At 41.0% G+C, this 23,417-nt stretch overlaps 1 protein-coding gene across 1 annotated transcript in view; it reads left to right on the top strand.

The window, feature by feature from the left end:
• The window catches only part of SYNE1 (spectrin repeat containing nuclear envelope protein 1), a 497,076-nt gene that overhangs the window by 198,446 nt on the left and 275,213 nt on the right, over window positions 1-23,417 (top strand). The window contains 11 exon segments of the mRNA XM_043543166.1: window positions 2,964-3,114; window positions 6,894-7,121; window positions 7,897-7,995; window positions 10,735-10,922; window positions 11,586-11,709; window positions 12,799-12,965; window positions 13,956-14,109; window positions 14,403-15,031; window positions 15,841-16,020; window positions 19,115-19,265; window positions 22,676-22,834. Of these exon segments, the coding sequence (XP_043399101.1) occupies window positions 2,964-3,114; window positions 6,894-7,121; window positions 7,897-7,995; window positions 10,735-10,922; window positions 11,586-11,709; window positions 12,799-12,965; window positions 13,956-14,109; window positions 14,403-15,031; window positions 15,841-16,020; window positions 19,115-19,265; window positions 22,676-22,834 (2,230 nt within the window).

Below are 23,417 nucleotides of genomic sequence, written 5' to 3'. Positions count from 1 at the left end.
GGGCAGCATTATCTCTCGTAAATGTAAACAAACTTGTTTTTCTGAGTGATTGGCTGAACGAGAAGTAGGACTGAGTGGACTTGCAGGCTCTAAAGTTTTGCATTGTTTTGTTTTTGAGTACAGATATGTAACCAAAAAGAATCTACATTTGTAAGTTACACTTTCACGATAAAGACATTGTACTACAGTAATTGTATGAGGTGAATTGAAAAATACTGTTTCTTTTGTTTATCATTTTTACAGTGCAAATATTTCTAATCAAAAGTAATAATATAAAGTGATCACTATACACTTTGTATTCTGTGTTGTAATTGAAATCAATATATTTGAAAATGTAGAAACACATGAAAAATATTTAATACATTTCTATTGGTATTCTATTGTTTAACAGTGTAATTAAAACTGCAATTAGTCGCAATTAATTTTTTTAATCGGGATTAATTTTTTTTAGTTAATCGCATGAGCTAACTGCGATTAATCAACAGCCCTACATTTAAGCTTTCATTAAACATATGCGTTTCTGAGCATAGTGTACCAGATCCTCAGCTAGTACAAATCTGTGTTGCTCCATTTACTTCCGTGGAACTACGATGATTTATCCAGTTGATCCACTGGTTGTAAAGATAAACTTCCAAGTATATCCCAGTCCCATGCTGCCTTACTGGAGTTACCCTTGGGTTGAATTTGCCCCAGTTGTTCCAAGAAGTAAGATCTGTTCCTGTCCATCTCAGTGGTTGCCTAACCAAAGGCAACTGAAATGCCAACATTGTTGGCTATTTCATTACTGATCATTATCCAGCTAGTCTGAAATTTTGGGAAGAGCTTGATTATAGTTCAACTGCTTTTTCTTCTCAGTGTGAATCCTGATCCCAACAGCTACTATAGCATGTGTTTGGCTATTGGCAATTTCATTCTTTACACACTCCCTCACTAAAATGTGTGAAATACTATAGTCATTTATTGTCAAATATTCTGTCATTTTCTACTTAATAATTGACTTGCTAGTGTGATTTTTACCACCATCATTGAGCAGGCCACCATTGTCCTTTGATTCAAAAGACTCTGAGTAGCCCCTTACTGCCAGTGATATATATTCATTTTTGTTTTTAATAATGTGGCATCATTTTATAAAGCCTTGCAGAAAGCTAGACAGTTTGGCCATATTCCCATGCAGCCTAGGTTTGGAATAGATTTTCATTTGGAAGTAAAATCATGTAATATGTCTGTGGTACTGTGATAGAACAGGGCATCTTTACCCAATAGCCCATAACTTCTTCCTGCAAAACATGCATGCCTGTATAACTGGACATTAGAATGAGATGAACCTGCAAAACATGTATTTTACATTGAAGTGAATATTTTGTATATATGGTCATGGGGTGGCTCATGCACACTGCAGAATAGCAGTGCCAGCGGTTAGAAATTTTGCCCCATAGATATGTATTGAAGATGTCCTCCTAAACACAGCAGGTCTCACACACTGCTCTTCTATGGGAAAACCTTCAGGAGGAGAAAAAAGAATATCAGCTCTGCATGGTCAGCTACACAGCAAAACTGACACACATTCTTTTTGTGCACATAGATTTGTAGCTGAGCAGAGGGGACAGAGAGATGTCCTTGAAATACTGCAGATCCCAAGGAATCATAAGGAAATCATACCCCAGTTGCTCAGTGTTCTGATTCCTGTATTCTGATCCCCAGCCCTCTTCCTCCTGGCATTATGATACACTTAGGTTACGTATTGCCACCTTATCTGAGTGTAATGCCGACAAACCCTTGTCACCGTTGGCTGGGATCAAACCTGGTACCTCTGGAGTTTAATGCATGACCCTTTCCCGCCTGAGCTAAAAAATGCATACCTCTTAGCTAAGACTGTAGCAGGCTCATCAGTCTAGAGCTGGTCTAGCTGTCACTAGAGGGGGACAGAGTGCCACACCAAGCAGACATGGGTTACATACTTCCTCTAGCTGGAGATGCACATCCTGAGCTTCAGAGACTTCCCAGTTGATATTCTGGATGAGCCCCCACTTGTAACACTGACAGACTCTGGTCGTCATCAGCTGGGATCAAACCTGGGACCACTGGAGCTTAATGCATGACCTTCTACTGCCTGACAAAAAGACAAACCTCTCTTAGCCAAGGCAGAAGCCGGTTAATTACTCACTAGCTGGTCTAGCCGCCACTGGAGGAGACAGAGTGCCACACCAAGCTGGCCTGGGTTTCATAAGCACTGTCATATTCTTTGAGAGGAGTAGAAGCTATGGCCAAGGAGTTACTTTTGGTATACCCAGTGGGGGGTGTATGAGAGAAAGGAGAAGGGTGCTTCTTGTGTGAAGCCTTGGACCCGAACCAAGATCAAGCACAATCTCTTCCTGTTTTAACACATCTAAATTGTACATTTATGGGCAAAAGAATATTTTGGACCAAGCTCAGGCTTCATCAGTTTTCTGTTCTTTCACTTGATGTTAACTCTTTGCTTGAGAAAAAAACAGCTACTTGCAAGGTTGGCAGATTGTTGTTTATAGCACAAGAGAATAAAACAGTCAGTCCTCACTGATCACATGCAGAGCTACAGTATACTGGTCTTAGCCATTTTGCTGTAAAATAATTCAGACCCCTTTATTTTTAGGGATCTGGTGCAGCCATATAATGTTTATATTCCACACATATTGTGTATATGGTGCCTGGATTGTTTCTCTTTGTTATTTCTTGCTTTCATGTGTTCCTTGATACACAGATTTTACACTTACTCATATTGTGTGTACCACTATTGAGATTAATGGAATTGTGCAAAGTCCGATCTGACTTTGATCCAAAAGACACATGTACATTCTCTAAAAACATTTTTTTGAAAATACAAACTGCCTGTAATTTGGATAAGTAGTATTTTTAATTAGACCTCGAAAGAAAAGTTTCACTATATTAAACTGTTTATTTTCTCTACTTAATTTGGTTAATTTTAGTATTAAAACCATGGAAATGGTGAAAAGCAAGTGGGATCATTTTGGCAATAATTTTGAAGCTCTATCCATCTGGATAACTGAAAAAGAAAAAGAACTGGATACCTTGGAAACATCATCATCTCCCTTGGATATGCAAACCAGCCAAATGAAGGTGATTGGTTCACGTGTTACATTAAGCATTAAAACCTTGTTTTTCTCTCTCTCTCTCTCTCTCTCTCTCTTTTTTTTCCTAGTGGCTGCAAGGGTGAGGAACAGACATTTGACTCGAGTTTCAGAGCCACAATGATGTAAAGATGTTACACTTTGTATACAAATATACCAAGCTCAAAGATTTGGCAAGAGCTAAAGGAAAAACATTATAGGCTGGTTTCTCTGTTAGTGGCTATTTATACTTACAAAGCCTTCATTGTATGTAATATTAAAACATTTTAATGAATGCATAGTTTTTTTCTTTTTTTGGATGAAGCTCACTGACTTACCAAATAGTCATGTAGCATGTTTATACAGAGTGTAGAAAGCCTTTATATTGTAAAATGTACATCAGTCAGTGGTTATAGCACCTTATTTTATAGCACCTGATGTTCTGTGTGTCTTTTATGCTGAAATAATAAAGGAACTAGTGTGCTCACTAGCTTGTGCACCCATAGACCTTTATTGCTACAGTATTTACAGAATTCCAAATTGTTTGTACAGTATTGTAGGTACACGTTTTCTCCTAGTTCATTTATTGGCCTCAGAGATGCCTAGTACCTCCAAAAGCTGCATTTAGTCAAAAATACGCTGTCAGTTCCAAGGATCACTTTACATCCCCCTTCAAAATATAAAAGGTATGTCTTCTCAACCTGCATGTGCTCATGGGTGCAAAGTTCCCAAAATGTAATTTTCTATAAACCCTTTAACTCTGCAATGGCTTGCAGTTAGGCTGCTGCAGGCTGTTGCAATATATTTTGAAAGGTTCCCAAGTCAGATTTGATTCAGGTGACTGGAAGAGTTTCTTGACAGAATATTAATTTCTGAAGTTGTGATCATATTAACATATACTAAATAAATGAAATCATCTATCTCTTGGTTGCAGCAGTGAAAAATAGAACACTGCTTGAATTCTTGCCTTGTCATTAAAGCAATGTTTCTAAAAAACTCAAGAGTAAAATTAATATCTCTGTGTTTTTCACAGAGATACATTAAATCATACATCCCTATTTGTTAGCAGCTATTAGATAGAACCCCAATGTTCAATGACTCTGATGGAGAAAATTGAGCACATCTGAATTACACATGACATGTTATAATTTAGAAGCTATGTCCCTGAACTGGTTATTCTGCATGAAGCCTAACAGACTTGTGCAAATACATCGTGGTTCATCCATGCAGATCTCATTGGAGGATTGATACCTATTTGTGTGCTGTGCTTGAAGAGATTAGCAATGACTCCATTCCATCCCAGTGTAAGTTTATGAGAAATAACGCTTCAACTAAATGCCAGTTATCAGACTGAAAATTATTTTAAATAGATAAACATTTGAGTGAGTTACCATAAAATAAAGAAAGTTCTTCAACATGAAGCTACATGAAATAAAGATAAGATTGTGTTTCTTATAAACAAAAGCAAGGCGATGCACGACGAAGTGTGAAACTAGCCATGTGTTCCTCAACATCAAGACATAAATAGCTGCCACCTCAGTTGCTTTCATAATGTTCATAGTTCTGTCTACATTTGAAGAACTTGTGTTGTGTATTGTGGTGTATTTGCTGCTTTGTGTCACATTCCTAATAGTGCTTATAGTGTAGTAGACAGTATTAAGCAATGTCACAATCTGAGTGGCTCAGTGGAAAAATTGTGTGATACACACTTTCTCATCTCTAGATCACCAGAACAGATGACTATAATTATCATTGCATGACTGTTCACTAACCTATGTAAAAAGCCTAATAAGTCTGACATGGCCTTGTAGTCAGTGGCAGAACTCCCACCGCTTTCAGTAGAGCAAGGATTTCACCCTAGGCGATTTCACTGTAATTCCTAATTCCACAGAAATTACGACTACAGTTATCACTAAATGGTTCCGCTGTTGGCAGACAAAGTTATACACTTCCTCTTAGGTGCACTGTAGGTGCGAACTTGCACGGCCTAATTTTATTTCTGTTCTGCTGAGAGAGGGTTACAGCTCCAGTGCTGTCAATCTAGTACCTTTCATTAGCATTGTATTCTCATGCAAAAAAAATTATTTTATAATCTGAATTATTTCAAAACATCACACATAGACTTTATAACTGCTGATTTACTATAGTGCATTCTAGCTATACGATATAACTTTGCTGTTCTAGATACAAACCTTGCAAAATTCTATTCATCCACAGTTGAGTAATTATTTTTGAATAGCAAGTAAAATATAATTAGTATTTTTGTTATCATCGTGATAACAGTGGTTAGTAGATCTAGTGCCTGGAATGGTACAGTTTCATGACAATTTTGGAATTCTTCCATTCACACATACCTTTACATAAACATTTATGAGGATGATAGAGCGTTTCCTAACATTAGTAAAAGAGGGCTTCTCTCTCCCCATTACCAGCCAGTTCTGATAACTATATTTCACTACTTGTGAGCAAAGCTTCATGAACATGCTACATGGTCTGAAGTGAACATACTTCCCTGGTGAAGAAAGCGTATTTTTCCATGTGCACAGATGTTTAATGAGTAAATACGGGTAGGTGCTGCAAGTTTCAAATTTGTGTGAAGGTCTCATGCTTATCGCTAATTGCCAATGAAAATAAGCATAGAAACATATAAAATAGGATAAACTATGATCAGCTAGTGCCTACCTGAAAAGCAGTTGATGAAATCAAAAGCCAGTGCTAGATTATCCCAGAACTCTGCTCAATGACCCAGAGCAAGTTGAACAGTATCAAAGGCCACTATCAATCTACCCTGGAGGAGAATGTTGTCTTGAACTCCAATCTGGCTCTCCATTTAACCCTGTGTTTGAGAGGCAGAATCATCCTTATGCTCAAATAAATTTCTTAGTCTCTAAGGTGCCACAAGTACTCCTTTTCTTTTTGCGGATACAGACTAACATGGCTGCTACTCTGAAACCACCCTAATTAAGTTTCTAATCTGATTTATACTTGGAGATCATAAAATTGAGATGAAAATACCTATTTTCCAATGTATAAAATGCTCCTATTTACACTCTGAAGCAGGTATTCTCGAACTGGGGTGACGGGACCTCTCAGGGGGTCATGAGGCTATTACATGGGGGGTCGCGAGCTGTCAGCCTTCACCCTAAACCCCACTTTGCCTCCAGCATTTATAATGGTGTTAAATATACAAAACAGTGTTTTTAATTTATAAGGGGGGGGTCGAACTCAGAGGCTTGCTATGTGAAAGGGGTCACCAGTACAAAAGTTTGAGAACCACTGCTCTAAAGCACATGCTTGCAAATTGTTACATCACATTCATATTAGATTATTGTCTATCTCCTGACCAATACAAGTTTGTTTTTCATTGTACATTTACTAAGTTTATTTGTCAAGCTTAATTTTAAATATGACTAAGTTATGTTTATTTTTCCTTCTTGAATCCCAACCAGAATTATTCAACCAATTCTAGGGGGCAGAAGATTCTAAATATCATCCTGTCTGCTTATACTAATGTACATTTCATTTAGCCTGCACTAGTTGGTTTTCATAGATAATGCTTTTTAAATAGCTTTCCAACATTAAATCCAAGAAGGAAAGGGAGCTTAGATAATATAATAAGGATTTTTATAACCAGATGTGTAGGGTGATCTCTGAGTTGTCCAGTACATTGATTTATAAGAAAATTACTGTGACTACTATTAACACTAATAGAAGGAAAATAGAAAGTGATTATTCTGATCAATTGAAAATCTGTTGTGGCTGCTAATTTATTATTACTTTACATTTTAGGTTATTAGTAAAGAAATAGATGGTAAAATAAATGGAATCCCAAGTCTAGAAGAGGAAGCTCTGTCTTTTTCTCAGTTTGTTACTTCTGGAGAATCTGCGCATCTTAGAGCCAAGTTAACACAGATCAGAAGGTACTGGGAAGAGCTGAGAGACCATGCACACTGTCTGGAAGGAATAATCACAGGGAATGCATCGCAGCAGCAGAAGTATGAAGAAAGTCTCAAACAGGTAAACATTGCAAACTCTCAATAGACTATTCATAGACAATTTATAGAATGTGTATAGTTTCCCACTAGAACCCTAAAATTACACATACAGTACCATATTATCAAAAAGAAAAGGAGTACTTGTGGCACCTTAGAGACTAACCAATTTATTTGAGCATAAGCTTTCGTGAGCTACAGTGAGCTGTAGCTCACGAAAGCTTATGCTCAGATAAATTGGTTAGTCTCTAAGGTGCCACAAGTACTCCTTTTCTTTTTGCGAATACAGACTAACACGGCTGTTACTCCAGTAACATATTATATTATACAAGAGATTTCATTAAGGTCTGTTTTTAGTTAGCTAAGCAGTTTCGAATCCTCCACTGGTAAATTTTGTTTAAAATGATTTAAAAGGTAATGAAATAGACAAATCATAACGCAGAACCATACAGTGTTATACATCTTTAAAATAACAGAAGACAATTCTTCTGGATGCTGCAACAGTAAATCAGGTCCAGAAACTTGACATATGAAATTGTCCATCTTCAGTACCAGGTAGGAATAAATACTGTTTGCATAAAGGGCCAGTCCTGCAAGGTGCTTAAGCATCTCCTGAGAGCAGCTGAGTGCCCTAAACTCCTATTAACTTCAGGAAGCACAGAGCACCTCACAGGGTCAGGCCCTCAAACTGCAGTTGGCTCTGGATACTTAATTTATTAGCAAACATATAATTTTAAAATGTGACATTTAATTTGTTTTCTGCAGTTTTTTAAAACCTCTGTTTTGTATATATTTCATAGGTGCAGCAGGCTGTGTCTAGATTCGAAGCTAAACTGGCTGAGCCTGTTACTTCATGTTTTTCATCAGCAGATACTTACAAAGCTCTTCAAGATCACACGGTAAAAACATGCTCCATAATTGCTGCTTGTATATTTATTTACTAATTGAGGGAACCTGTATTATATTGACTTTCTTACAGAAAACAGAAATAAGTTACAGTTGAGGGACTGATTTACCTCCATGGGCTGTGAGGCAACTGGACCTGGGGAGGAGCATGCAACGTTACTGCTACTAATGCCCATCCTGCCATGCCTTCTGAGGGGTTCTGTCTAAAGGCACCGCCTTTAAATTTGGGCCAGTGTTCCACAGGAGACTCTTGGGAAATACATGAAATCTACACGTCTCCAGACAGCTCAGTCCCACAACCAAGTGGGATTTGTCACTACATCTCCTATCCCGTCAGGCAGTCTTTCCTACTCTTGGGGGGTGGGGGGGAGGAGGCGAAAAAGGTGTAAAGCAAGCCCTGAGAACTTTTAAATTCCTCTTCATTTTTAAAACATTGTCATAAATAAAAGATAAGAAATGCACATAGCTGTGAATGTTCCTGTGGAGAAATTTCAAGAAATTTTGTCTTTTGTCTTTGTGGTTTATAGCAGTGGTCTCCAACCTTTTTACGCACAAGATCACTTTTTGAATTTAAGTGCAACTCAGGATCTACTCTGCCCCTTCCCTGAGGCCCAGCCCCACTCACTGCCCTTTGGGGGGGGAGGGGGAACATGGCTCTGCGTGCTGCCCCTCTCCGCAGGCACTGCCCCCCTAGTTCCCATTGGCCACAGTTTCCGGCCAATGGGAGCTGTGGGGGGTGGTGCTTGCAGGCAGGAGCAGCACATGGAGACCGCCTGCCCCTGCCCCGCCCCCCTCCCGGGGCCTCGGGGGCATGCTGGCCACTTCTGGGAGTGGTGTGGGGCCAGGGCAGGTAGGGAGACTGCCTTAGCCCCACTGCACCACTGGACTTTTAGTGGCTGGAGATCACGATCGACTGGCAGAGACTCCAGGATTGGCCAGTTGATTGTGATCGACCGGTTGGTTACCTCTGGTTTATAGAAATCTATGATTAGAAATGGATTTTCTTTTGTCTATTTTCCCTTTATCGCTCTGACTATTCACACTAGACATGGGCTCAAGCTACAAAATTCAGATTTAGAACCAGATTTCTAGCTTCTAGAACTCTGGGGGAGTTTCCTTTTTGGGTTTGGGTTTCGTCCATTGTAGAGATACAGATAATTTGCAAAATTTGGATCTGGATTCAGATTTCAAAAAAGCCAAAGTTCAAGGGAGTTTCCTCCAGGGTTTTGGTTCACCTCTCTCTCTATATTACATACACATTCATCATTACTTCTCTCTTATTTCCTCTAAGAAAATAAATACAAATCTTTGGTCAGAATGCCTTTGCAGATATGTGTACATAATTCTTATTGAAGTAAATGACAGCTCCTTGCAAAGGCCATCTGCAAGGACGATCTAGCCCTTAAACTGCAAAAAGTTGTAGATAGTAGCAACAACAGAGGCCTGTTTAATGAGGAAAAAAATATTGTTGCATGTAGGATGTGTAGCCATACGCTAGGTTTCTACTATTGTTTCTACCATTATTGTTTGTTAAGCAATCATAATGGGCTTGGCGCTTAAGCATTACTAATGAATACTGTAGCATGATAATTTAACCTTTTGAGAACAAATTCTGCATCCTTATTTACTTTAAAATATTAGCATTCCTTTCTGTGCTGTTCTTGTTTCTTTTTCAGTTACCCACTGTAGACTGATTCTTCTATGATGTACTATAATTGCATCCTTTCCCACACCTTGTTATTCATTTGGTAGAAGTGCTTTGCTATTGCAATTTTAGGATTATGTGGTGATGGTTGGGGGGAGGGGTCAGTCTTCCCTTTTTAAAATCATTATAATTATTTCTGGTTTGTTTCCATGTAGACATTTTAGCCCCAGTTCTAATGGCACTTACAAGACTGCCCTAAGACTGGCATAGCTGGTTAGTGCAGGATTCCCTTTGCCTAAGTTAGTGTATATCCACTGTAACTGTTCTCATGCCTTCCCCCACTCCAGCACATAGGGCATGGCTGAGTGTCCCTACTCTGTAGCTATCCTCAGCTGCTGGAATGACCCTGTAGGGCTATGAGCTGCCAAAGTAAATTAGAATAGCCCTTAGGCAGCTGCTAGGGAATCTGGACCTTTGGCCCCTAACCAAGCCTTGTGCCAAGCACAGCCTGTCCAGTCCATTTCATAGTTGTCTGGGTTTTTCCCTAAAATTGTTTACAAGGATTCTTTCCCCAAGCACTATCTACCCTTTGTGTCTGATGTGCTTATTTTGTTTGTTTCTAATAAAAGACAAATTCTCTGACCTAATGAGAAAAGAAGCATTGTGCAGTGGACCTTTGTTGGGGGACAGCGGTGTTGGAATCCTTTCTCTGAGGTCATGGAGCACCTATGCAGTAACTCCATGATCCTTGGGCTGTAGCAGTGCTGCAGATACTGTGCTTCTTTCAGCAGGATTTGTGCCACTGGATCTTGGTAGTTATTGATGTCCTGGCCACACTCCTGCCACTTCCCTGGCCTGCCTCCCAAAGAGTAGCATGGATCAAATCCAAGCACTTCTGAAGTAATGCTCCATGCCATTCAGGGAGTGAGGAGTCCTCTCTGTGCATGACTTTTCCCTTCATGTATAGAGAAACCTTACCAATTCTGTGGCCTCCTTTGAGCTCCTGTAGAGGAATAGGAGTTGGCTCATGGGTGTTATTGTTTGTTTGTTCTATTTGTGGCTTTTATTCCCTTATCACCATCAACAGGATCTCTGCCAGGCTGTGGGAAAATTGAACAACACTGTGACCTCCCTCTTAGCCTCTGCCCATAAGGTCACCAGCAAAGAAAAAGCTATTCAAGAGGTTACAGTGTTACAGGAGAGATATGAAAAGCTGCTAGGAAGAGCTAAAGAAAAACAAACCTTACTAGAGACTGTGCTAGCACAGTGGCAGAGGTGAGTAACCCGCTCTCCTTTATTTTGACAAATACAGAGACTTTTCTGCAGATAGTCCAAGAGAACATGGGGCACTTGAGTCGGTAATGTTCTATGCCAGGGGTCTCAAACACACGGCCCTTGGGGTTATTTCCTGCGGCCCATCAAGCTCATGCCCCCCCCCCCCCCGCCTGGAGTTATTTCCTGCGGGCCGCCAAGCTCCCCTCCCCCCTGCTCTCCCTCCCCCCAGCGCTCCGTGTCTATGCTCCTCTGCCTACCTCCAGGCACTTCTCACCAACAAACAACTGTTTGGCTGCGCTTAGCGCTTTCCAGGAAGAGGGGGGAGGAGCAGGGAGCTGCGCGCTCAGGGGAGGAGGTGGAAAAGAGGCAGGGCTGGGGCCGGGATTTGGGGAAGGGGTTGGAATGGGGGCAGGGAAGGGGTGGGAAGAGGCGGGGCAGGGAGGGGGTGGAGTTGGGGTGGGGACTTTGGGGAAGGGTTTGGAATGGGGGCAGGGAAGGGGTGGGAAGAGGCGGGGCAGGGGCCGGGCATCATGGAAGGGGTGCAGTGGGGGTGGGGCCAGGTGCGGGGAGGGCTTTTGTACCTTTATATGGAAAGGTGTCAGTGATGTGGCCCTCCTGGTGATTCGAATTTGAGATCCCTGTTCTATGCCATGCTTTTGTTAGGCAGGAGAAGGAGCTATCTATCTTCCGGAACTGGTTAGAGAGGTGTGAAACTGCAGCCAGACCTCCAGAGCAGTACGTTTCCGCTGACAGAATCAAACTGGAAGGTGAATTACAGTCAGTACAGGTAAATTTTGGGATTGAAAGTTAGCCCAGAAGTGTACCTGCTTTTACGGATTGGCTTTTCTGTAGCTTTCTAGGATTGGATCTGCTCATTTGACCTCTGACAATCTGTCTAAAAGTGAATTGTAGAGATTCACTCAACTGAAAGCGCTTACATTATTATTTATTAATTCATTTATTATCATAGTACCTAGGAGCCGCATTCATGGACTAGGACCTCAGTGTGCTAGGTGCTGTACAAACATAGAAAAGATATTAGCGTTTATCAAAGTGCAGGCAAAATTGGAGGGGGGGTTTGAAGGAAGAATTTTATTTTGCAATTAGTATATGCTGTTTCCTGGGGAAGAGTGCTACAGGATACCCTACCACCCACCAGGGACTGATGGGCTTCAGGGTGAGTGCCACAGGATCTTCAGACTGCAGGGCTGTATTTTCTTTAGGTCACACACTTGTGTATTTTTTTTCATGTATGAGAAGACTTTTCCGAGAGCAAAGCAGGCAGGGATTTTGCATTCAGAATGGAAATGGTGATTTTGCAGCACTTCCACTGGGTTTTTGAATGTAAAATTTCACACAGCTCTAAGGCACTTTTCCCCTGTGAACAAGTGCTCTGTGTTGTAGTGGACTAATGGGAAACATTTGGGCAAAAGCAGCTCTTTTTTACAAATCCAGTGAAGACATAAATTTCATTTCAGCACTGAAGAGAATGGAGAGGTTTTTCTTTGTTCAGGCCAAAGTGTGATTTTTTTCACACAGCTCTAGCACTGGTGACAAGGACCAAATTCTGGGCTAGATTTTGTAGCCATTACTGTTGTGTGAGCACTTAATCTCACAAGCAGTTTCATTGTCTACTTGTTTGAATAAGTGCTCACGAACATGAGAAAGATGCAAAGCCTTGCCCTTCAAGAGGTACTGAGAACTTGCTGAGTGCCTAGATGTCCTAAAAACCCTGAACATCTGTAAGATTTGGTCATACCTGAGTCTTGACTCAGAGTAGTGTGTTGGCGCTCCCCAGCTGACTACAGACTGTCATGTTTACTTGCATATTATGATACTGTATTTACCCTAAAACGTGCAATCTACTGTTCCCCAGCATTTGCAAGCTGATATTACATCCCGTGCTTCACTGTATACCAGCCTATTACAATTAAATGAGTCACTGTTCACAACAGCTTCCAAAGAAAGTGTGAAAGCAATGAAACAAGAGTTCAAAGAGCTGGATGGGAGATGGAAAGCTTTACCACAGACTGTTAGCAAGAGGTATGTGTTTCAGGGTGTGTCTAACATGGTTTACATGCTCAAAAATAGTAATCAACAATGCAGATGAAGAATACCCTGCCTCAGTCACAGCTTTACAGTGTAACGCTGGAAATGTTAGGTTTTATGGGCCATATGCTCGCAGAAGTGGAGAGTATGGGAATCCAACAGATCCAGCATGCTGCCTCTGTGACATCATTCTTCCCCTACTCCAGTGGAAGTGTTGAGGATCTGTGTGCTAGGAGGAGGGTGGGGCAGGTGATGGAGGCAGTATTGTCCCCACACAAATACCATGGAACTTCCTCTTATAAGTTAACGTTGGCATTAACTTATCCCGCTTTCCTACTCAGTATGAAGGAACTTCCTTTTGTGGGGAGGTCCAGGTCTAGCAGCTGGTGAGGGAGCCCCTACGATCTTGACCTCTGCAAAAGTCATGTGGATAGCAGCTGTGAGTTAGAATCCATTGAGATATTCTTGTCTCCGTGGATTCCTCAGGATACACATGGATCTCAAGTATCCCCTGATTTTGGAGCCTAAACATTTTACTTCTTCAGAGAGAACGTCAGCTCTCTCAAGGGAAATATGTATGCAATTCTGAAAGGGAAATCTCGCAGCATTTCTTGTCCCCGTTCAGTCTTCTCCTGCATAGGAAATGATATAGCAGGGTTTTTTCAGTTTAGTATGCAATGGCTTAATCTTGAGTACTCCTGTGAAAGGATGAGCATCTCTCTAGATTGCTCAGCACCTTTCAGGATGGAGCCTAAAGTGTACTTGCTTGAAGTTACTTTAAACAGAATTGTTATGTCTGAAAATTCAAGTTTAAGATCATTGGCCCATTCCTGTAACCTTTGCTCCCATGAGTTTCATTCATTCTCTCTCTCCTCTCACCTGGAATGTATTTTAATACTGTCTAGTCAGCTGTGGTTTTGATTAATCACAGTGACTCACTCACACTGAAGTTAACTTTTCATTTTTATACCTGATATCCTGTAGGATCAGTTTCCTTCAGTCTCTTGTTGCTGAACATGGGGAGTTTGATGAACTGCTGCTCAGTTTTTCAGACTGGATTAACCAGTTTCTTGGTGAATTGCAAGCCACTTCTGAGATAAACACAGCTGATCAGCACACAGCTGTATGCCGCAATCAGGTAAGCTATCCCGTTGAAATATTCAAAAATATAAAGAAAAGCATCCCATGCACAGTGCATTCCAAAGACCATGCAGCTAAAACTATGATGAAGCTGCTTAACCTGTTGGAAATCTGATTGTCCATATTACACAGTTCACTTTTTTGATTGGGTTAATGCAAATCAGCAATGCAGTATTGTTCCTACTGGGTTCTATTTAGTAATAATTGTATGGATGAGCTTAATTTCTTTTGTCAAGACTTCTCTCTGAACTCTTGTATGGAAACTCAGTTTGTTTCCTGTCTTTCTAAAAGGACCACTCTATGGAAGTGGAAAGCAAGAAACAGGAACTTCAAAGTCTGAGGGAACACGTAGAAAAGCTGTGTTCTTTTAGTAGCCCAGAGGACCACCACATGCTACAGGGGAAGGCTGATGACTGCTTCCAGCTCTTCCAGGAGGCCAGTCATATAACCAGACGAAGACAAGAGGCTCTGAATCAGCTTGGGGTGTTCCTAGAGTTACATGCTGCTGCATCAAGTGTGCTTCATCACCTGAGGCAGACAGTAGAGACTACTAGAAACATGGATAAGGCAAAATCAGAACTGCTGGAGAAGGAACTGAGGGATGTTGTTCAAGATATTAACAAATTACCACCTGCTGCAATCAGTTTGGATGGAGCCCTTACAAAAGCCCAATATCATCTAAGACATGGAAGTTCTGAGCAGAGGACATCCTGTAGGGCTGTGGCTGATAATCTATGTTTAGAACTGGAGTCAGTCCAAAATCTGTTGGGAACCAAGCAGAGTGAAGCAGAAGCCCTTGGAGCCTTACAGAAGTCTTTCATGGAACGTAAAGAACAGATGTTAAAGAGCATTGAAGATATTGAGGAAAGAGCTGACAAAGAAGGATTGAAGGAGCCAACACTTCAGGCACTACAACAAAGGTAAAAACACGAATCTTAGGAAGTACTTGATCTTTGGTGCCTTTTTTTTTTGGCTTGTATTCCATAGTATTAGATGTTTTGATGACTTAGACTACTCAATAATCATTTTATTCCTTGGGTTAAATTCACTCCTGGGAGATCTAGGTCTCCAATGGTAGAAAGTCTGCAGAGGAAAAGGTTGCAGTGGCGCAAGTTACAGACAATCTGTGGAGCCAGCCAGCACAGTTCCAAAAGTGAGCAGTCTGGCAGAAGAGAGGGCATATCCAGAACACTCGGCAGGTGCTCTGTTTCAGCACATCTCTCAGAGCTCTTTCTCAGGAAAAGCACATGGTGAAATCCCTGCCAATAAAAATTGCTTTATCCTGAGAGAATCCATACTGTAAAGTGGCAGTACAAAAACTGCTTCCGTTAGCACAGACATTGCAGATTGTATAGTCACACATTAGCAGGGCATGAATGGAACCCATTAACTGTAATAAACTGTCAGATTATAAAGGAGACTTACTTAAAAGGGATTCTAAAATTCTAGAAGAATATTTCCAAGTTCACTTTGTGTGGGAAGTGAGGATAGGGGGCGTATGCATGTGTGGTTATAGAAACACAGAGGCCTAGATTCTGATCTTAGTTTCACCAGCATCAATCCAGTGTAACTTCATCTTCAGCAGAGTTGTCCCAGATTCACACTGTTACATCTAAAGCCAAAAATTGACCATCAAATGTATTTTATATGCAATCTTGCCCTTTCTCGCTCTCATTTCATTTTCAGTGAAGCTAAGAAGTAAATGTGTAACCACTCTTCTCATTTGCAGATTAAAGATCTTTAACCAACTGGAGGGTGAACTGAATTCTCACCAGCATGAACTGCAGTGGTTGATGGACAAAGCAAAACAAATGGCCCAGAAAGATATAACATTAGCGCCTGAAATTGACAAAGAGATAAATCGTTTGGAAGCTACCTGGGAGGATACCAAGAAACTAATCCATGAAAAGTAAGTAGATTTTGGATATACTTAAAATGAGGGAGAAGGAGTATCTTTTTTTTGGTAGAGGACGAGAGCTCAGGTATTTGAGTATTATTTCTTTTGCCACATCAACTCCAGTATACAATAATACCACCTAGCAATCATATATGATTTGATATCTTAGGAGTACTGTACAAACATGATTTAATTAATAAATCCATATTAATTATGTGCTCTTTTTTGCTTTTCTAAACTTACCCTATGGCTGGAAAGTTAGGAAATCTCCATTAAGACTACATGATTACTATGTAATTAGAATTTACATAATGCACTATTTCCCTGTATGCTACCTCTGCAACATGCCAATCTTCCACTGGCTTGAAACTATTCCTGAGCTTAAGTCTCCTCTATGTCTGCATGTAGCACCACCCTCTAGGCAGTCAGCCCAGCTCAAGATTATGTTTTGAGTAAAATCATAACTCAAGCCATTTGCTAGATAATACTCAGCAGGGCATGCTGCGGTCTATCTGTCTATATAAGTATATTCTCTCAATATATATTCCAGTAACTTTTTCCCAGTCTTAACTGCATTTGCATTTGTTTGAAAAGAAAACTAACATTCTTTTAAGGTTTTTTGCTTGTACGTTTGGTTTTTGCTGAAATAAGTGGTAGGCTCTTTCAAATATGACTCTAGGTTATACTGTAAAATTCCTCCCTCTCCTTAGTACTGACACCCTTCAAATATTTGTATACACACTGGCACTTTGCCAAGCTATGTGCATTTCACTTTTATAGATTTCATCCTTTGTCAGTCCCTTTAGCACAGTCACCAAAGGTGTTATGTTCATTTGAATTCACTCTAGTTTCCCAATATCCATCTGGTAACGAGGTGTGCAGATCTGAACAAAGGAGAGGAGAAGGACTGAATTTACTAGGCTCTTATACCTATTTCGTCAAGGTCACTACCTGCCCCTCATCTTTATTTTATGTGCTGCAAAGGCATGGATAAGGTGGTGGAAGCTCACTTTGAATGGAGGCACAGAGGTGAATAGTGAGACCTAAACACACAAAGCATTGTACTAAACCTGGGGAGCGGGAGGAAGTTAGGATGGCTGCTCGACATGGGGAGTGGGAAAAGTCAGGGACAGTGGGGGAGGTTGGGGTGTTAGGAATAGGAAGAGGAGTCAGGGTGCGTGCTCTGTATGGGGAGTGAGGAGAGCTACAAAGACTTGGGATCCTTTGGGAGGGGGCAACCAGCTCCAGTTTGGGAGGGGGGTTCTGGAGATTTGCGTCTCTCTTGCCGGGGTAGCTGCTCCCAACCTGAACATCCCAGTTCCTGCCTGCTCCCACTGCGACAGCTGCTCTGGGTCCTGCTCTCACCTCCACTCCCAGCAGCCATGGAGCCCCACTCAGCCTGAGGGCATAAAATAACTCACTTAAGAATAACACACGGAGGTGGAAATATAGATCCACATCCACAGTATTTCCATTGTGGGGGCACTAGCCCCAATGCCCCCCAGTTCCTCCGCTCCGGAATATTTCCATGGGATGTCTCAGAGGCCAGACATCACCGCTCGGAACTGAAGATAGTATACATATATAAAGCCATACCTACTTGCTTAATAAATAATAGTAATAATAATAATAATAATAACATGTACATGTTCAAAACAATGAAAAGACATTACCTAACTAATCCACATAATATCTCTTTGTGGAAGTATATTTATTTCTATTTTACATATGGGGAAATTGAGTCAGAACAGCAAAATGACCTACCCAAGGACACACAAAACAGCAAGTCAGAGGTAGAGCTATGTCAGAGTTATGTAACTGGGTTATTTAGCTCCCTTTAACTCACCCAACTACAGCCCAGCTATGGCAGTGAGGAAGAATGATTTGGTGGCTAGCGCCCTAGACTGGGACTCAGGAGACCTGGGTTGAATTCCCTGTTGTGTCAGACTTGCTATATGGGAAGTCATTTAGTCACTGAGTGCCTGAGCTCCCCATCTGTACAGTGGGGATAACAGCACCTCCCTATCTCACAGGGGTGTTGTGAGGATGAATACAGTAAAGACTGTGAGTTGGTCAGATACAATTGTAATGGGAACCATATAAGTACCTGAAAGTCAGTTTCTTAGTGAGTCTTTTCTGACCGGAAGAAATGTAATTTTAACTCTCGGTTTTTAACTAATATGATTATTAGTTTTGCTGTAAGCCAGTGGGGACCTCGCTGTGCACGATTATTTCTCTGGTATGCTCCTGAGAAGGAGATGAACTCAGAAGTGACCGTCTTTCACACTTGGCCACCTGTGGCTCTCAAATTCCTTTTGTCAGTGGAACACTGTTTATAACAAAGTAAATTATATAAAGGAAATATGGGCTTCCTGTTCTGTCTTACTCCTCCTCGTGAAGAGCTTGAATTCATTGAAAACTTCTATTGAACCTGAAGTTCCCTGTCTAGGCAGGGAAATCCAAAATAAAATCATAAGATCTGGCTTCAGCAGCAAATTGTTCCCATTTCCAGGTGAATGTCTCAAGCCAGAGGCGTTTGAAACGATATTTTAAACGTAAGAAAGGAAATATTTTGACTGAAAAATCAGCAAGGCTGGACAGGTCTCCCTCTTCTTCAACCTTCATTTCTACTTTTTCCTTTTTAACCAAGAAGCTTGAAATCCTTCACTGAATTTAATTTAGTTGATACAAGAGGTTGAAAATGCACAATCAGAAGCCAGCTACATGGCACTGTGGTTTTCAGACAGCATGGTCCAGTGAGTAAGACACTGAACTGGAAATCAAGAAACCTGGGTTGTACTATCAGCTCTGACCTGCTGTGTAGCCTTTGGAAAGTCACTTTGTTCAGATACCCTGCCTGTTTAATGGCAGTGTGGGACCCTTCTTTTGTGAAGTGCTTTGAGATTGATGAATCAAGAGTGCTGTATAAGTGATAATGATGATTATGTACATAACCACATAGATCCTGCTGCTTTAACATTCTAACCTGATTCCCCTGGGCCACTCCGGGGGAAGTTCTCCCTGACAAATGCCTCTGTCACATCTCCTGGATTCACAAATATCAGAATGAACACCATTCTTTCAACACAGCTATTTTCCATTACAGACAGGAGCAGTGCTGCATCCTGGTTGATCTGATGAAAGAATATCAGAGTTTGAAATTGGCAGTAACTAAAGTCATAGAGAATGCTGACAACGTGACTATGACCAACTCCATTTTAAAGGATCAGGAGGACGTCAGAAGGGCTTTATCAAAGGTAATTCAGATATTTTCATTTAAAAATAATTGAATGGATCTTCCGTTTCAACAAATATGATGAATCGTTTCTTTTTGTGTTTGGAAAGAAGTTGGTCTGATCCTTGCTTAAAGTTCCTTGCAGTATTGGGTGCCAAATCATCTCCCACTGAAATCAATGGTAAATCTCCCATTGGCTTTGATTTGGGAAGAATCTGGCCATTACTGTACACTCTGCACATTTTGCAGGAAAACCTTTCAATTTGCGGGCATCTGCTTTTCTATTGTTTTAAGTATATTGTACATTCCTTCAGTGATTTTAAATGTACATTTGTATACAAGGAGAAGCTGTGCATAGATACTGGAGATGGATACTCTACTCAAAGGCACTGAGGAAGAAAATGCCTAACATGTTTCTAATGCTTTGCCATAGTAACCCCTTGGATCATTTTTGTTCACTTGAAAACAAAATGAAAGGACAAGACGATAACTGAACTTTGGTCTCTTCCATGACAATGCAGGGCATTGATGCTGCAACATCAGCAAATTAGCCTCTGCTTCTGAAAAATGACACATTCTCTGTCTCCTTCCCCCAGCAATGGTTCATAGGCACCGACTCCATGGGGAAAAAATGGTGGGTGCTAAGCACCTTCCGGCAGCCCTCCTATCAGCTCCCCCCACCCACCCCCAGCGTTTCCCGCCCACCAGTGAGCCCCATGGAGCAGCACCTCCCCCTCCCTCCCGCCCACCGTGAACAGCTGTTTTGTGGCATGCAGGAGGCTGGGAGGGAAAGGGAGGAGTGAGGACACTGTGCACTCAGGGGAGGGGGTGGAATTGGGTGGGAAGAGGTGGGGTGGGGATGGGGTGAGAAAAGGTGGGGTGGGTGGGGGCCTTGGGTGGACTGGGGATGGAGCCTGGGTCAGAACCAGGGGGCGAGCACTTTGGAAAGACGGCACCTGTGGATTAGTTTATCCAAAGTGGTTACTTTGATACAGTACTGGACACGGAAAAGGGTCAAGGACTTTGGTTCCCTATAGTCCATACACTTCATGAATTACATTTATTACATTTCCAAATTCTGCTAGCCTGAAGTCACTCTTAAGCCCCAGCACATCTTGAGAGTAAGTTCTGAGTTAAACTCTCTCCATTCATTAAATTTAAATTCAGTAAATTTTCAGAATGGAGAGGGGTAACTAGTGGTGTTCCCCAAGGGTCAGTCCTAGGACCAATCCTATTCAACTTATTCATAAATGATCTGGAGAAAGGGGTAAACAGTGAGATGGCAAAGTTTGCAGATGATACTAAACTGCTCAAGATAGTTAAGACCAAAGCAGACTGTGAAGAACTTCAAAAAGATCTCACAAAACAAAGTGATTGGGCAACAAAATGGCAAATGAAATTTAATGTGGATAAATGTAAAGTAATACACATTGGAAAAAATAACCCCAACTTTACATACAATATGATGGGGGCTAATTTAGCTACAACTAATCAGGAGAAAGATCTTGGAGTCATCGTAGATAGTTCTCTGAAGACGTCCACGCAGTGTGCAGCGGCAGTCAGAAAAGCAAACAGGATGTTAGGAATCATAAAAAAGGGATAGAGAATAAGACGGAGAATATCTTATTGCCTTTATATAAATCCATGGTACGCCCACATCTTGAATACTACGTACAGATGTGGTCCCCTCATCTCATAAAAGATATACTGGCATTGGAAAAGGTTTAGAAAAGGGCAACTAAAATGATTAGGGGTTTGGAACGGGTCCCATATGAGGAGAGATGAAAGAGGCTAGGACTTTTCAGCTTGGAAAAGAGGAGATGCAGGGGGATATGATAGAGGTATATAAAATCATGAGTGGTGTGGAGAAAGTTCATATGGAAAAGTTATTTATTTGTTCCCATAATATAAGAACTTGGGGCCACCAAATGAAATGAATGGGTAGCAGGTTTAAAACAAATAAAAGGAAATTCTTCTTCACTCAGCACACAGTCAACCTGTGGAACTCCTTGCCTGAGGAGGTTGTGAAAGCTAGGACTATAACAGGGTTTAAAAGAGAACTGGATAAATTAATGGAGGTTAAGTCCATTAATGGCTATTAGCCAGGATGGGTAAGGAATGGTGTCTCTAGCCTCCATTTGTCAGAGGGTGGAGATGGATGGCAGGAAAGAGATCACTTGATCATTACCTGTTAGGTTCACTCCCTCTGGGCACCTGGCATTGGCCACTGTAGGTAGACAGGATACTGGGCTGGATGGACCTTTGGTCTGACCCAGTATGACCATTCTTATGTTCTTATTAGAAAATGTTAATTTTGATGGGAAGCCTGTAGTGGGTATATTGCAAAATTGTCATTAATATTCAGTAGTCTGCACCATAAAACACATAGTATTAAAACATGCCTCTTTATGGGCTATGTTTTATAAAAATCATAATATCTGGAATTATAATTCAGATAATCATCCTGTTAAAGTTCTCTGAATTATAACTTCACAAATTCTTGCATGAAAGACTTTTAGTCCATAGTGCTACACCTATTTTACAAAGGATTTCTTTTATTTCTATTTAGTTTATTTTGATATTGCAGGTAACATTTTTTAACATAAGCCTTATGACAATGACCTCCTGACAACATTAGCCAGAAGAACGTATGCAGGAGTTTGCAAGATCCCTCATACAGCTATGCCAGCATGCGTCAACCCTCACTCGCAGCACATTCTGCGTGCACATCTGTCTGAGGCTCTCAAAGCACTTTTCAAACATTAGTGAATTATGCGGCATGACTGTTATATGTTTCTGTTATCCCCATTTTACAGGTGGGGAAATGGCGGCTTGGAAAGTTTGTAAATTATTAGCCCAAGTTCCCACAGCAAGTTATTGCAGAGTGGGAAAACAACCCAGATCTTGTCACTCCCACTCATAGACTTTATGGCCAGATGGGGCCATCATGATCATCTAGTCCAGTGGTTCTCAAACTTTTGTATTGTGACCCCTTCCACACAGCAAATCTATGAGTGCGACCCCCCCACCTTATAAATTAAAAACACTTTTTTATATTTAACAGTATTATAAATGCTGGAGGTGAGGTGGGATTTGGGGGTGGAGGCTAACAGCTCGTGACCCCCCACATAATAACCTCGTGACCCTCTGAGAGGTCACGACCCCCAATTTGACAACCCCTGATCTAGTCTGACCTTCTGCTCATCGCAGGCCAAAGAACCTCACCCACTCTGTCCTGTAATAGGCCCATAACCTCTTATTGCATAACCATTCATGTACTTACAACTGTTAGCAAGAAACTAGAATAACTAGAAAACACATTCCATATGTTCAGTGACTTTAGGTCTCTAGAGGTGGATGGCTGGGGAGATGGATTTTTATGTATTTATTTATTTATTTATGACTGCATTAAACAAACATTTATGTTTACAGCATGAAGCTGTCAAGAATGAACTAAACGACAGACAGGAAGAGCTGGATGCCTTCACTAATAAAGGAAAACACTTGCTAGCAGAGCTGAAGAGAATTCATAACTTTGATCCCATACTGGTGAAAACAGATATGAACAGTACTGTGGACAAATGGCTGGATGTAAGGACAATGAATGATGTTTTCCTTATACGGCAGACTCAGTTTACAGTCCGAGAATACGTTGCAATGTCTGTGCTTCTCTTAGGAACTGAAAATACTTCTTTTTTTTTTTTTTTTAACTAAAGGTGACTTTGGAATAAATCTCAGAGGGCTAAATCATGAGTATTCTGGGGTTGGTTTGTATCTACAGTATGTACTCAACATATATCAAGTACATTTGCTAGATCTTAAAAAAGTGCACACTTCTGATGGTATCTGAAATATGTGTAAATTTGGACCAGATCCTCATCTGCTGTAAATCAGTAAGGCTCCATTAAAGTCAATGCAGGTACACTAATTTACACCAGCTGAGTATGTGGCCCATCGTATATTATGAAACATAATATTTTAAAATTTCATATCTATAGAACTTTATGTGCAAATCCCTTTATGGTTTGAAATCCTTCTGAAGCTCTTAGTGAGCTGTCTTTTCTGTTCTTGTATCATACATTTGGGGTTTGCTCAGATGAGAAATTCCTCAGCGTGCATGGTGGACTACTCCCTGCTTACCTCCTGACCCCAAGTTTGTTGCAAACCTCATGAG

The sequence above is a fragment of the Chelonia mydas genome, chromosome 3, assembly GCF_015237465.2.
Source record: "Chelonia mydas isolate rCheMyd1 chromosome 3, rCheMyd1.pri.v2, whole genome shotgun sequence".
Lineage (NCBI taxonomy): Eukaryota > Metazoa > Chordata > Testudines > Cheloniidae > Chelonia > Chelonia mydas.
The sequence above is the reverse complement of the archived record's forward strand: the minus strand, read 5'-3'. Positions and strand labels throughout refer to the sequence as shown.